The 14,807-nt window shown below is 47.6% G+C and overlaps 1 protein-coding gene across 5 annotated transcripts; it reads left to right on the forward strand.

Annotated features, from left to right (window-relative positions):
• The first annotated feature begins 969 nt into the window (after positions 1-969).
• Positions 970-10,598, forward strand: LOC127396480 (cyclin-dependent kinase inhibitor 1-like). Of its 5 annotated transcripts, none has more exons than XM_051644211.1 (3): positions 970-1,272; positions 5,580-6,022; positions 10,169-10,598. In XM_051644211.1, coding segments are annotated over exons 1-3 (513 nt in total). In that variant the 5' UTR covers positions 970-1,270; the 3' UTR covers positions 10,237-10,598. The 5 variants fall into 5 exon arrangements, 2 of the variants coding, with proteins under 2 accessions (XP_051500171.1, XP_051500170.1); XR_007892008.1 differs by lacking the exon at positions 970-1,272 and adding an exon at positions 5,272-5,433 and having other exon boundaries at positions 5,580-6,257; positions 10,169-10,265; XR_007892010.1 differs by lacking the exon at positions 970-1,272 and adding an exon at positions 5,272-5,433 and having other exon boundaries at positions 5,580-6,203; positions 10,169-10,252.
• Positions 10,599-14,807: the final 4,209 nt, after the last annotated feature.

A 14,807-nucleotide genomic window follows, 5' to 3' on the forward strand; every position in this document is an offset into this window, starting at 1 on the left:
TAAGGAGGGGCTTCAGCCCTTCACCCACCCCCGATGTTCAGTCTCCCACTGCACACTCACAGTGGAGTTGTCCCCCATCTTGGGGTACAATGTTTTGCCGAAGGTGGGTTGGGGTGTGAGGCAACGCCACGAGGGGCAGAAGGTGGGGACACATAAGGATGCTATGAGGGGCTTGAGGGAGTTATACGGAGGCTGGAAAAAGCTGTGGGCTCCTCTAAAGGCATCATCCCTACACTGTGTGGTTAATGCCTCCCTGCTCTTAACCTGCAAGGCTCTGCATGGAAAACAACCCCAGGCCAGCTCTGGCATCCCAGACCAGGTCTCCTGGGGAATGACAGGATCATACAACTGCCACAGCTGGAACAGGCTTCCAAGATCACCAAGTCCAACCACCCACCGGGGGAGGAAGAACCAAACAGAAACCCACAAGAACACAAAACCCACAACCACGCACCCCACGAAGCCACCACCAACACACCACACCAAGCCCACCCTGCCCACTAGAGCATGCCCTGAAGTGCCACACGTACCCGTTCCCTGGACACCTCAGGGCTGGTGACACCACCACCTCCCTAGGCAGCCTGTTCCCGTGCCTGGCTACCTGTCCAGCCAAGAAACTCTTCCTAACATCTGCCATAAACCTCCCCTGGCACAACTTCAGGCTGTTTCCTCTAGTCCTACTGTCACCCACTGGGGAGAAGAGGCCAACATCAGCCCCACTACAACCTCCTCTCACTTAAGGTGTAGCAACCAGTCAGGTCTCCCCTCAGCTTCCTCTTCTCCAAACTAAACAACCCCCAGCTCCCTTGGCCTCTCCTCACGAAGACCTGTTCTCCAGCCCCTTCACCAGCTTGCCTGCCCTTCCTTGGACTCTCTCCAACCTCTCCACGCCCTTCCCGCAGAGAGGGGCCCAGAACCGCACACGGGACCCGAGGTGCGGCCTCACCCGTGCTGAGCACAGGGGCGGGATCACCTCCCTGCTCCTGCTGGCCACGCCATTCCCGATGGAGGCCAGGCTGCTGCCGGCCTTCCCGGCTGGCTCACGCTCAGCAGCCCAGGCCCCTCCGCTCTGGGCAGCCCCGAGGGACGGAGCCCGCGGCGGCGGGACGGGCGCGCTCCCGCCTCCCGCGCCGCCGGGAACCGCGGCCACATCACGTCGCGGCGCCACGTGCGCCCGGGACCCGCCCCGCCGGGGCCGCACGGAGCCGGTGCCGGTGCCGGAGCCGGAGCCGGTGCCCGGCGCTTCGCCTCCCGCCCCGGGACACCCCGCATGTAAGTGAGCTCCGTCCGGTGCCGCCAGCGCTGGGGCCGGGAGGGCGCGGTGCGGGACAGCCCCGGGGAACAGGCGGCCGGTCGCGCTCGCTGTTGCACGCCCAGCTCCCCCGCTGCACGCCCAGCCTCCCCGTTGCACGCCCAGCTCCCCCGTTGCACGCCCAGCCCCTGTTGCACGCCCAGTCCCCCCGTTGCACGCCCAGCCGCCCCGTTGCACGCCCAGTCCCCCCTGTTACACGCCCAGCCTCCCCCGTTGCACGCCCAGCCCCCGTTGCACGCCCAGCTCCCCCGCTGCACGCCCAGCCCGCCGTCGCACGCCCAGCCCCCGTTGCACGCCCAGCTCCCCCGCTGCACGCCCAGCCTCTGTTGCACGCCCAGCCTCCCCGTTGCACGCCCAGCTCCCCCGCTGCACGCCCAGCCGCCCCGTTGCACGCCCAGCCTCCCCGTCGCACGCCCAGCCCCCGTTGCACGCCCAGCCCCCGTTGCACGCCCAGTCCCCCCCGTTGCACGCCCAGCCCCTGTTGCACGCCCAGCCGCCCCGTTGCACGCCCAGCCCCCGTTGCACGCCCAGCCTCCCCGTCGCACGCCCAGCCCCCTGTTGCACGCCCCCGGGGTGTGGGCGAGAGGCGGGGCGGGACGCGCCGAGCCCGGAGCCCATCCCCCGAGGAGCAGCGCAGCCTCCCCGGCCCCGACGGGCGAGCCGCTGCCGAGAGCGGTTCCAGCGCCCGTCTCCCGAGCCCCGGGTGCCCCTTCGGTGGGCACCGGGGCAGCAGGGCCAGGAACGCCGCCTTGTAGGGTCTGTCGTTGGAGGTTATGCCGGGATAACTCCCGTCCTTGCCCACTTGCTGCCCCATCCCTGTGTCACCTCCGCACAGAGCGGGGGGACAAACAGATGGTGGCCCTGGGCCGTGCTGCCGGGGAGGCAGGGAAGGAGGTGGACGGGTGTCAGGGCAGAGAGGGGTGAGGGCTGGTGCTTGCTCTGCTGCCGGCAGCGACGGGGAGACTGCTTTGTTGGCTAGAATTTAAAAATAAAAGAGTTAAAGGTACCTGAGCACCTGCCACAGGCAAGCGGTGTGTCGGAAAATAAGTTTTGTCCCTAGCAGTTTTCAGTATGAACGTTATTTAGGAAAGATACTGAAAGAATGCAAGTTAAACACCCCCTGCATTAACTCCCTTGCTTCTTGTCATCTGTTTTGTTTTTTTTTTTAACTCGTGCGTATAGAGTAAGCTCAGAAATGTGAGGTAACGTGCCTCTGGTGCTCGATGCAAGGAGCAGGCTCTGAGCTGCCTAGGGAGTTTTTGGTTCCACTCCTTCCAGCTAGTGAGGAACTGGAGAGAAGACAGAAGTTTGTCCCACATCTTGGCTCCTTGAAGACGGGTGTATGGATAGGTCTGAGCTTGGCAGAAATGGGGCTCACAGCTTGTCCTTAGGTAGCGCAGAAATCGTGGGTTAAGAAAGAAGGGACCCTACCCAGAACGTTTTTGCAGGTCAGCAACATTTCAGTCTTGATTTATGGGTGTTTTAATACCCCCGCACAGCTCAGACTAAGCTGTGGGAATAGTGACGGTGCAGCTTTGGAGCCAAGGTCTGGAAAGGGTCCTGAAAAAAGCAAGGAGCCGCCTCCTGGTTCTGCTGCAGTGAACTTGCACTGACTTCTGCAGGGCCAGGATTTCACCCTGGATGTGACCATGAATAATGGGAATGACAACAGGCAGTATATACACATGGTGTAAGTTTAGAAGAGTTGGAAGCGCTTGTGATTCATGACATAACTAAACGCATTAGGAGGAATCTTTCCATAGGGAAGGGTTATTCTATAATTATCCCCTCTGCAGGCTTTTTATCTTCCTTTGAAACACCTGGAATGAGTCTTACAAGACAAGGGATGGGATTTGCAGGCTGCACTGGAATAGCTGTAGTTATTAACAGAGTGAGGCGGAGTCTGTTCAGCCTCGTTCCTATGGGATGTTGAAATGTGCTGTTAGGAAAGGGTACGGTTGTTTGATACATCCCTTCTTTCCACCTAAACCGGTTTCATTGATACCAAACAGTTCCCTAATAGATATGAGGGAGATTTCCAGCACGGGGCAGCCATGTATCCTTTCCTTAGACCTTTTGCCTTTTCCTAAGACCTGGATTGCTTTTGAATGGACTGGGTTTAAACTGCCGAGGGCTTGGGTACCAGGTCTGATGGTTATTGGCTCTCGGAACAGCCGGCACCACCGAGTATCCTGACGGCTAAGGGCAAGGCTGTCGGCAGCCCCGGGAAATGTTTGGTCTGAAGTTTGGGGATTCTGGATGCCACCTAGAGGATTATCCTGGTCGTCGTTCCCTCGGCTGCTTTTCACCAGGAAAAGTGCTTTTGCACCTTTCCTACGGCCAGCGGGGAGTGAGGAGCTGCTGGTGGGCACCTGCCAGCTGTGCTCCTGTTGGCTGCTCAGTGCTGAAAGCTCACCCTGAACGAGCTGGTGTAGCTGTGTGGTGTGCTAGAGACCACCAGTGGGACCTGGCTGGGGCCCAGGAGGCACTGTTGTCCATCAGACCTAGTTATCAGCCCCAGATGGTGTCCCAGACCGAATAGAGCTGCTCTGTTTCCCATGCTAGAGCTCCTTGGGAGACATCAGCCTCCAGAGAACCACTCGCAACGTTTGGAAATCAGTCCATGCACCAGAAGGGGAACCCAGACCTGGCACTGTCTGCTATAATTTCCTGTGGCTGTGGGCCATGCATGTGCAGGATGCTGGTTCAGAGCAGCTAAGGTCAGGGAATGAGATTCATAAATGGATGCTGGAGCTAGTCCACCTCTTTGGAGCTCTGCTGCTCAGGTGTGTTACCAAGCTGCACAACTGACACTCAGCTTCCATCTAGGAGGAGGCAGCCACCTCCCTCAGTGTCTTGAGTTTTCTGCGGCAGGCTATGAGCAGAATCATCTAATTGCTAGCATTGCCTCATTGCTGCAGGCTCTTGACACTGGAGCCACCAAGTGCCACGATCAGAGTAGGCACTTGGGGTGTGATGGCGAGGGGATGCACAGGTGGATGAGATACAACCCTGCAAAGGGAATACTGGGGGAGGGGGTGATTACACCAGTTGTGTCTAGGTTTGTGTCTGCTGCAGCTGAAGCACCTTTTGGGATGTTAAGAGATTTAAGCCTGAAGCTTGAGCTCTGCAGGATCTGTGCTGCTCTGATTGTCTGCGTGGTCTGTAGACAAATCACCAGCTGAACTCTCAGCTCTGTCCCCAAACACTGCATGCCCTTCAGAATTCAGTAGCAGAACAACTCCAAAATGTGGCTGTTTGCTGATGTTTCTCTGAGGTTTCTTTTTAGCCTGCCCACTGCTATGCATCACAGCTTGTAAGAGGCTGAGTTTGGTGGATCCTGAGAGAAAAAGAATTGAACAACCTTTAAAATCTATTTTCAGGCTCTTCTAGAAATTAAATACCTGGTTCTGGAATGAGTGAGTGAATGTATTTAGCATATTTATGCTCTTCTGGCCTATGAAATCTGCAAAATGCCTGATACCTATTCTCTGTCTTGCCATGTCTCCACTTCACCTGCCAGAGGAGGGTACAAACTGCATCTCTTCTGTCCCCATGCCAGCCTATCAAATGGGAAATCCAGTGACTGGTGCTTGCCCAGGATTTGCCATTGTAGGAAAGAGAGTGTTTTTTCTGGGACTGGGACCATTTCTCAGAGATGTACTTCAAGAAAGGGAATTCAAATGTCAGGCAAGAAGCAGGTGATTGCTCTGATTCTTTAGCTTCCAACTTGGCTGACACTGCAAAATAAATGGTGGTAAGAGTAGCCAGAACAGAGATACCACCTCTGTTGAAAAATTAAACATGTTTTCTGTACTTTACTGGTTACCATCAGCCTTCGTTGTCCTGGTTGTCTTCCTTTTTAGGCCCTTTCCCATGTTTAAGGTGATACTTAGGGACATTTCCCCTAAGTACCATTTCTGTGCTTTCTGTCTCCCGCTGCGCTACCTGAAGGGAGACTGTCCACCTTCCTCATGCATCTCTGTTGCCTTGGGGCCAGCCTTCACTCAGTGTGCACTGAAATTAGAATGCACAGAAGATGTGAGGGCTTTTCACCCTCCTCCATCCTTCCGTGGACACATCCTACAGATGGGAATTCTCGCTCTGGACTGGAGACCAGGGTAAATTTCTTCCAGAATAAGCCAAGATTTCCTATAGCAGAATGATAAGTACCTAGCTTTACCACCACGCTCCCCTCTTAAGAGTGTGTAGTGTCCACTAAACGGAGCATCTAAAGGGTGGCTGATGGTCTCTTTGTCTTTGGCAGGGAGTCGCTGCTGTGTACGCTGGTTGGAGAGCAGCACCAGGGAGAAAAGGTGGAGCGGAGGCCGGGCAAGACAGCCCGTGCTCAGAGGAACCTCTTTGGCCCTGTAGACCACGAGCAGCTGCAGCAGGACTTCCAGCACATGCTGTGCAACAGCATCGAGGGGGCCCAGCAGAAGTGGAACTTTGATTTCCTCCGGGACGTGCCAGTGGAAGGGCTCCTGCAGTGGGAAGAGCTGGAGGGCCGCGAGGTGCCTGTTTTCTACCGCAGCTGTGTGGTGAGAGATGATTGGAGATCACTGCAACACCTGAACTGGGCGCGGGGCAGGGCAGACAAGAGTCACCACTTCGCCCAGGGGACACTTAATGAGAAACCCAAAACTTCCAAGAAACCAGCAGGCAAGAGAGTCTTGGAAGGGAGGAAAAGAGGACAGACAGCTTTGACAGGTGTGTGAGACCCTGGTGTGCCTCAGATGTTCAAAGCTGGTCCCAGCAGCTGCTTCGAATTTCTCTGGTGGGCCTGTAAACCAGTCTTGCTTTAAGGAAGTGCAACCCTTCGAAGAAGCATCTACAAGAGGAGGAGGGCACACTCTATAAACTGATGGGAATGAGCCTTGTGTTTCCAGAGGTGCTGCGCCCCACTCCTGGCCCTGGGGATCTGTTTAAAACTTGTCACAGAGCAGTAAGATCGTCATCCCTTCTTGCGGGAGAATAGTTGGGGTGGTTTGGAGGCTTAGACATTTAAAAAAGGCAGTCTAAGAAAAGTAGTGAGGTGATTTCTCAAGCAGGAGCCCAACAGGTAAACAGGGTTTCCCATGGGGTAGGAATTGTTTGGTTTTTTGATTGCTTATAGATTTGGCCATGTGCAGCCTTTCCTGAGTGCAGTCAGGAGCACCATCAGCCCTCTAAGCCTTAGGAGGAGGACCAGAATCCAGAGAAAGAAACCAGGTCTCCTGCTAACTTCATCTTGGATATTATACTTGGTGAAGGCATCCAGGAATTTTAAGGGTAAATTGATGTTATACTTGGCCAGGTGCCAGAAGGGGCTAGGTTCTAAAATGCCTCTCACGAGGAGTTGCTGCCTGGAGTGGGTTTCAACACCCATAGAAGAACTGTAGGTTTTTGAAAGTTCTCAACATCCTACATGTTAAGCTCTTCTGAACATCTGCCCCCTCGTTTTCTCTTCTCAGTGGGATTTGAGATTGTTTGAAAAATCTAATCCCATATATGAGATTTCTCTTGTCTGTGTTGGGGTTTTGGTTTATCCAAGACTGAGGTTTTCAAAACCTAGACCAAGGATTTTCTTTCAGGAATTTGATGTGAGACACCAGCCTGAAATTACCTAGAAGATAACTGAAGCCAAGGTTTCAGGAAACACTTTCTGAGCAGTGATGTTGATCTCAGTTAAGTCAGACAATAGACTAATTTGCTATTTGAGGGTATGAAACTTAATTGCTAATGAGAGGTTCAGGAAGAGGTTGGTGATTAATGAGGAGTGGAACACTGCACGCTGAAGTACAGAACAATGATATTTAATGAGTGCTGTTTTCTTCTCCAAAGCACTTTGCAGCCATTAACTAATTAACAGTATAATTTACAGGTAGGAGTACAGAAGTGTAATTCAGAGCACAATGTTGTGATGGTTTCAGGGAACTGCTGTTCAATTGTAAATCTCTCACTAGGTGTGTGGGAGTAAATTGTGCAGATATTTCCAGGGGATATTTTTCTTCCGTTTTGTTTTCCTCAGGCAAGAAACATTTCATCAGGGAATGTGGGAACCAAAATACTACTCTGCACAGTTTAACGCTTTCCCACATGTGTTTTCAAGAAGAAGAAAATAGTTTAGTTCTAACAACCAGTACCCTTCTCCCTAGGGAATCTGGGTGTGCAAGATGGGCCAGGAAAACTGTTGGCAGTCTCTCCTTTTGGTGAGGCTTGGAGATCAGTCCCTCTTTCAGTCCTCCTCTCAGACACACACACAGACACACACACAGACACACACAGATCCTTTTTACTGCCAGCTGAAGGATGCTTTAGAAGTTTCCCTCTAGCTGCAGGAATATTGTCCCTCTGGGCACAATTGAAGTAACTCAAGCAAAACTGAGCCAGGAAAAATCACACCTGCTGATACTGGCTGACCCCCGCCCCCTTTCATCCCATTGCTCATCTTCTGCCATCCCCTAATGAAAGGTTAGTTCAGGATTAGGATCTGAGGTTGGATTTGAACCCCATTATCTGAGTTCTGCTTTGGTCAACAAGAGCACTGTAATGCTTTACATTAAGATCCAACAATGTGTGTTTAATTTAGACATTCAAAGAGAGCTGTGGCCCATTAAATAAATATTGATATATTAAAAAATCAGCCATGGGGTTTTGTGGACACTGGCACTTGAGTGGAAGGAGCAGAGGTTTTTCCTGCTGCATTTGACTCTTCAGACACTCAGAGAGCTAACCAGTAGGAAAGCAGATTTTTCTTTCTCTCTTTCAACCTATGTACATGCACCACATCTCCATTCTCTCTTTTCTGTTGTTACCTCAATGTGATTCTGCTCTATTTACTTGGAGAACATTACATTAAAAAATCAGCTCAGATACAGGCTATAAGCCTTTTTCACTTTTTCCCTTTTTTTTTTTTTCCCTATTTTTTTTCCACACTAACCAACGGTGGTGAACCCTGCCAGCTCTTCACTCCTCTTCCACACCTTTTGACCTGCCTGAGTCTAACACACATAGACCTTGGCTCTCCTGGGAGACAGTCACAAATCTCTGCCTCCTGTGCTAAGAGAGAGAAAAGGAGAGAAAAGGAGAGAAAAGATCAAGGAGAGAAAAATGGGTAAAAATCCTGTATTTTCACTATCTGGTCTTACTTCTGAGGCAGATAATTCTTGCAGGATGGCTGAGCAAATGGGGAGGAAAGGAAAGCAGGTATTTAGGCAGGTATATTTAAACAAGAGACATTTTTCCCTCCTAAGTCCCTGTGGCCAGGCTTTCCTACTGATAGGCTGCAGGCAGCATGCTCCTCAGTACTTCACTTAGGCCAGTGCAAGAACTCTAGTTTAGAGTCCCTCAGGCAAACCAGCAGATTTCCAGGGAATCTGTTTAGCATGTTAGAGTGATTCTAGACCATCTGAAAATGGCTCTGGGGAATCTGCATCCTTCTGGCTTTTAATTGCCTCTATCAGACTTGAAACTAGGCTCCTCTATCTGAGTGAGTGAGTGAGTTAAGCTTTTGCTAAAATTCCTCACAGGCAGAAATAGGAGTACTGACTACTAAAGTCTTTTCTGAATTTCCTCTATTAATCGTGATTCCTAATACATTTATTTTCTCAAAATAAAATGAAGGATAGCTATATGGAAGTATTTTACGTGGGAGAAATAAGTAGTAAGGATTATATATGGTAATGTAGTATTTTTGGTTTTGTTACTGCCATTCCTTTATTCTGCTGCTGCACTAGAGAGAATGCAGCAGGTTATAGTAATAGTGGGATTTGCATTTCAACTGGGCTAGCACTGCATGCTCCTGCCAGGGAGAACATACTGTCCTTGAGGTCATGTCTTCCTGCTCCACAAGTTGAGTAACTTAGGTCTAGCTCAGGTCCCGCTGCTCTCCTTTGCACTGTGGTGTGCAGACATATCCTTAAGGATCCTCCTGGCTCCAGGAATCTCCTTCCCCAAACTTGGCTGTGAAAGTCTACAGGATTCCAGTCATCCCACCAATAATGCGTTGAGATCAAGGCAAAACTTTATGCTGCCTGTTTGTCTGTATAGAAAGCTCAGGTTTAAATACCATAGAGCCCACATCCTCTACTGAAACTACAGCAACTTCATTACTATGAATACAGACAGATTACACCAGGGAAATCCCATGAACCCTAGATATAAATAAGCACCTAGCTTACATTTCAGATAATTCTGCTTTGTTTACCTGAAAAAAAAAGGATGTATTTTTTTTGTGCAAGGCTGGGACACAGAGAAGGAACTCCTAGGGAAACTCCTGTGTTTTAATCATGATTCTGTAGTTCAGGTTGATGTACATTTGCAGCTGAAACAACAATTCAAACACGTGTACGTATGAAAATGTAATGGGTGTTCTCCCTACAAGCCACAATGCTTACTCTCTGAGCAAAGAATTAGTTACAGTTCAGTGATAGTGCAAGGTTTTATGCAGTCTTCTTCGAATCTGCAGTTCCATTTAATAAGCAGAAATAAAGTGCCCCATATGGCGAGTTCTTCTGATATTATTTTGCAGAGTATTTTTTGGTATAAGGAGGAAAAAACCCCACATATTTCTGTCTGAAAAGCACTGTAGCCATGGATCTAAAAGTTGGAGTGAAATGTCCCATTGCTTAGCTTGCATAAGAGGGTCCAAAGTCTTTTGATCTCAACTGGATAAAAGCCAGTACATTTCCTTTGTTTTTCTTGGTATTACATAGCTTTGTGTGGAACATGCTAAAGGTATTAATTTTGTTCATTCATGAGCTGTAGAGAAGTCTAGATGACTTCTTCAACATGAAAACATGATTTGAGAGATTTCTTGACATGCAGCCATTACCAGTGTCATAGCCTTAATTCTGTTTATGTCTTGTTCTCCAGATTACTACTCGACAAAAAAGCAAGTGAAAGTGAATATGCAAGGTACTGCAAAAAATTCAGCTTCTTGAAAGCAAGGAGAGAGAGTATTGTTCTGCACCAGAGAGGTTGGAAACATCTGCCAAGCTTCCTCAACCTTCAAAAATCAGGAGTGCAGGCTGCGGACACTTAGGGACATCCCACAGAGATATATTCCTGACAGCAGCAGTGAAAACAGAAAATACTTTCATTGGGATGGAGTTAGGCCAAACCAACTGGAACCACTTTGATTAGAAATCACTGGCCTTAAAAACCACTGGTGGACAAGTTTGCACAGTACAGAAACTGGCTAAGGCTAGCAATTTAACATGCATTAAAAATCACTCTACATGAGAGAATGTTAAGCAGTTAAAACAACTGTGTTTGTGTAATAAAAATGTGCTTGGAAAAGTCACTGGACAGTTGGAGTCTTTGATCTTGTCATGTCTTTATGTATCCTCTTGGGTTTTAGCAGGGGAGGCTTACTGATTTTCACCATCTCAGCTTTCCAGGTCTGAGACACTAAAAAAAAAAAATCTCCAGCCCTTCCTGTGATTTTTTTTTTCTTTTTTTGTTTATTTTCAGGTGCAGGATTTTGTGCTTGCACGTATTCAGGGCTTAAGCAACAGCATATGGGTGCCAAATGTATTGCTGGGATGTAAATGGAGCAAGCTGAAATTATTTGGGAAAGTTTCCATTTTGATATAAATGGAAGCCATCGTAGCCCTGGATGTCTGCCACACACAAAAGAATGAGATAAACTTAAATGTAACATGGGTAGAAATTTGCAGAAATATTCTTGTCTCTTTCAAGTGATTCCTGTTCCCTCCTGGGCCAAAGCCAGGCTTTATTTTGGGTTGTGCTATTCCATCTCAGTTCCTAAGTTTACATGGTGAAAATGAAGATAAAATTTGCTGTGCATTTGTCTACAGTGTTCTAAAAGGCCTGCTGCTTGTAAGAACATTGTCAGAATGTGTGAGGCAGTTTAGTTGCCATTTCTATTTATACTACTAGTCATTCTATAAGAAGGGAAAGGGCATTAATAACACTGGAATGTTACACGTGCAACAGTCTTGGTGTTGCATGGGCTGCTTTTTTTGTGGCATTTGTTAACATATCCGTTTCCATCACCTACTTTTTATTTCCTTTTTTTATTCCCCTGACTAGTTGGGATAATTGAGGTTTTACAGCACATAAGAATCAGTGGGTAAACCAGAAAAAGAAACCTATAAAATATGCACTTTAAATTATACAGCTGCATATGGCCTTAAGATGCAGGCAGTGTTTAAGTAACTTGTTTGGAAACTGCTCTGTAAATTCCAGGTTTTTAGAACAACACGAGATAGTGGACTGCTTTTTCCTGAACTCTAAACAAACTAACACTTCTCCTGGGTGGTAAAACTTACTGTGCACACGTGTATGTGTCAGGTGCACATGTGAGAAGTGGTGTAAGCAAGTCCTTCTGAATTTTTTATTTAGTTAGGACCAAACTTTGCTCCATCTGATGCAAAAGGGAGTTTTACCCAAATGAAGCAGCATGAGGGCCAACCTGGCAGCTGCTGCTCAGAGAGCCATCAGTGTGTTTGTGGGCCAGGCCAGTCTGTTACATGGCTTTTCAGCCTGTTGAGATGAAGCATAAAGGTGTGGGACTGGGCTTTTTGTTATGTTTGGCTTTGTTTTTAAACTTTGCTTGTGATTAGAACAGCCTAACCTATTTTTCTTTTTTTAAAGCGTGGTGTTTTTCTCTAGTTGACAGAAGTTGCACAACTGTCTCTCCATGTGTTTGTAGTTTTAAAGCAGACTAGTGACACTGGTCTCCGTTTTGGTTTGTAGCAAGGTTACCTGCAGAATTGCTTTCTGACCAGGATGGCACGAGCCATGCACAAAAGCCCAAAAGTCTGCCATGCACAGGGTTATCCTGAAGTTGCTGAGTCTTGTTCTTTCAAGGAGAAAAGGGACCCTTCTCTTTCTTAGGGGAAGTAATGACCATAGATGTATTGCTGTCCCAAAAAACAAGGAGGGATTTTTAATTGTTTTCATATTAATTCTGAAACATCTGAGTGTGCACTTAAAAGGAAGTATCTGCCTTAAATGTTTTGTAATTAAGACACTAGAATGTTGTAGGAATAAGTCAAACAACTGTTTAAATTATCAATAACAGAGGTTTTGGATACCAGTGGTGATGCTGGCCTTAGAGTGGACTTTCAGTATCTTCAGACTGAAAGATGGAGACCATGATTGAACATTTGGCCTGTTCATGTTTATAGCACCTTAATTTGCTGGGATTGTGACTGGGAGCTCAGTGCTAGGCTAGAAAAGAGTTTTTTTGCTTGCTGATTACATTTTTGTTAATTTTTTTTGAAATGGCAAAATATTGGAGATGAAGATCACATGGTAAAACAGAAGAATGTGGAGGAAAAGGAAATCATGTTTTGATACCAGTGTTTGGAATGGGAAATGAATATCCTTGTACCAGAGGGCCTAATCCTCCCCTGGTGCACACTATCCACTGATCTGTAGTGGAACCACCTTCATTTACACCAGAGGAGGAGTGAGACTGAGTTGATTTCCACTAGTCCTTTTACTACACAGAGTAAATGGACAAGCAGCTAACTGTGTAGAGCCATTGCCTCCTTACTACATATACAGGTTTTAAAAGATAAATGGTTTCTGCTATATTTGTCTGTGTGTGTCAGCCAAAAATAACAAAAAAACCCTTCTGATTAGCGCTGAGTTTCATAATCACCAGGGTGGATAAAGTGTATCTGTGTTTCATTAGTGTGCTGATGAGGAAAGAGTGAAACCTGGAATGTTTCATTATTTTGTTCAACCTGTGGATTGCACTTTCTTGTTTAACACAGTATGCACAAGGTTATATGTGAGTATGTACAGCAAAGCTGTAATCATCCTTTTTTTTTCATAGTGACTGGGTCTAAAACATTCCCGTACACTGAAGCATTGGTCTCCTTTGTTCCCTGGACATAAACTGTGTGTTGAACCTACCAAATTTAATCGGGTAACAAAGCTGTTCAGGGCTTATTTGCAGGCCTGTGGGTTTGGTGGGTTGCAGGGGACTGTGTGCTGCTCATCAAACCCCAAAGTGGCACTTTCTCATAACGAGAAGCAAGCAGAGGCTTTGGCCATGAATGACAGGGTAGCAGCACTGGTGTAACCTCATGTTGTAACCTCATTATGCTGGTAAGTAGGTACATCTGCCTGACCCCTCCTTTTCCCCCTTTCTTTACTACAAGCTGCCTGCATGACCGAGGGCCATACGTTACTGGAGAGCCACAACCCATGAGCTTCTGCCCATGCCATGGTGTGACCAGTGCATACGTTAAGGAAATGAGCAGTTCAGGTTTTTTTCCATCTGAGGTAAATGTGTCCCATGTGCAACACAACCTGAGCTGAAAATGGGACAAATCAAGTCCCAGAGCACTTGTTTTATGTTTCATACAAACATGGAAATAATCTCGCAGGTATAGATTATTTTGTTGCATTCCTTTCAGCAGCAAATGGAGAAGGTTGTTGGCTTTTGTCTACTTCAAGCAACTCCTCTGCAAACTATTCTGAAGGGCAGTAGGCCCTTCTGTAGGGCAGTGTTGATTTTCTGGAGAAGCTATCAACTTGTGACAGTAGATACTTTGCTATTTTACCATTATCTTTTGGATCCTTGTTAATAGGCTTTGGGGGTTGGCCTTGATACCTCAGAAAAGTTTGGCTGGAAGGGAACCTGGCAAGTCACCTACTCCATACCCCTGCACTAAAGCAGGATTGGGGCTTACTTATACCAAAGCTTGCAAACAGCTGTGAAAAAACTATTTGCTCTGTTCACTTGACGAATCTCAGGGGCACCGAATGCCAAAAACCTTCCTCCTGAGATTTGGAAGATCTGTGTTAACACAAGGTGGTCTCCTTCATGTATTCATTTTGCTTTGCCTATTTTGTTGCAATTCCATAGACACGGTTGAATTCCACGTCAAGTCAAACCATTTGATTGTTGGATGTGGATATTTGCAACATCATCAATAAATGCTGGTGCATAAATACAGTTTACTAGTAAGAGAAGTTGAATTTTCTTCCTTTTAGGCAGGCTCTTGTTTTGTTTTCTGCACTGCTCAGACCTGGCCTCCCTATTAGGATCCCCCTATGTTGTTCTACTTTACACAATTCATCACATTCACACACAAAGTATTTTGTCAGGCTGTAGGGTAGTATAAGCTGAGCTGACCTACAGCCCAGAAAGTGTCTCTGCAGTGGATATTTCATGGTTTTCTACTGAGGTGTCACAAACCATATAGGAGGAAACTTTTTTACTGAGTTTTTGGGGTTTTTTTTTGCTTAGGAAATGCTGCCTCTCTTACTTTCAGCAATCTTTCCCTTGGCAAGAAATACGACGATCAGGTGTTTAAAATTAAAGTTGTTGAAATCAAATTTGCAAAGGCAGGAGGGTTTGCCCCAGTGTCCTGGACATAGTCCAACTTTGGTAATTGCATCTTGCCTAACTAAATCCCTCTTGCAGTTCCGTGGCATTCTTCTGTCCCACTGAATCTGCTGGAGAGAGCTGCTGCCACTTGACGTGGTAAACATCTGCCATGCTTTTACCCAGAAATGGCCATGCTTC

This window comes from Apus apus, chromosome 1 (assembly GCF_020740795.1).
Source record: "Apus apus isolate bApuApu2 chromosome 1, bApuApu2.pri.cur, whole genome shotgun sequence".
NCBI lineage: Eukaryota > Metazoa > Chordata > Aves > Apodiformes > Apodidae > Apus > Apus apus.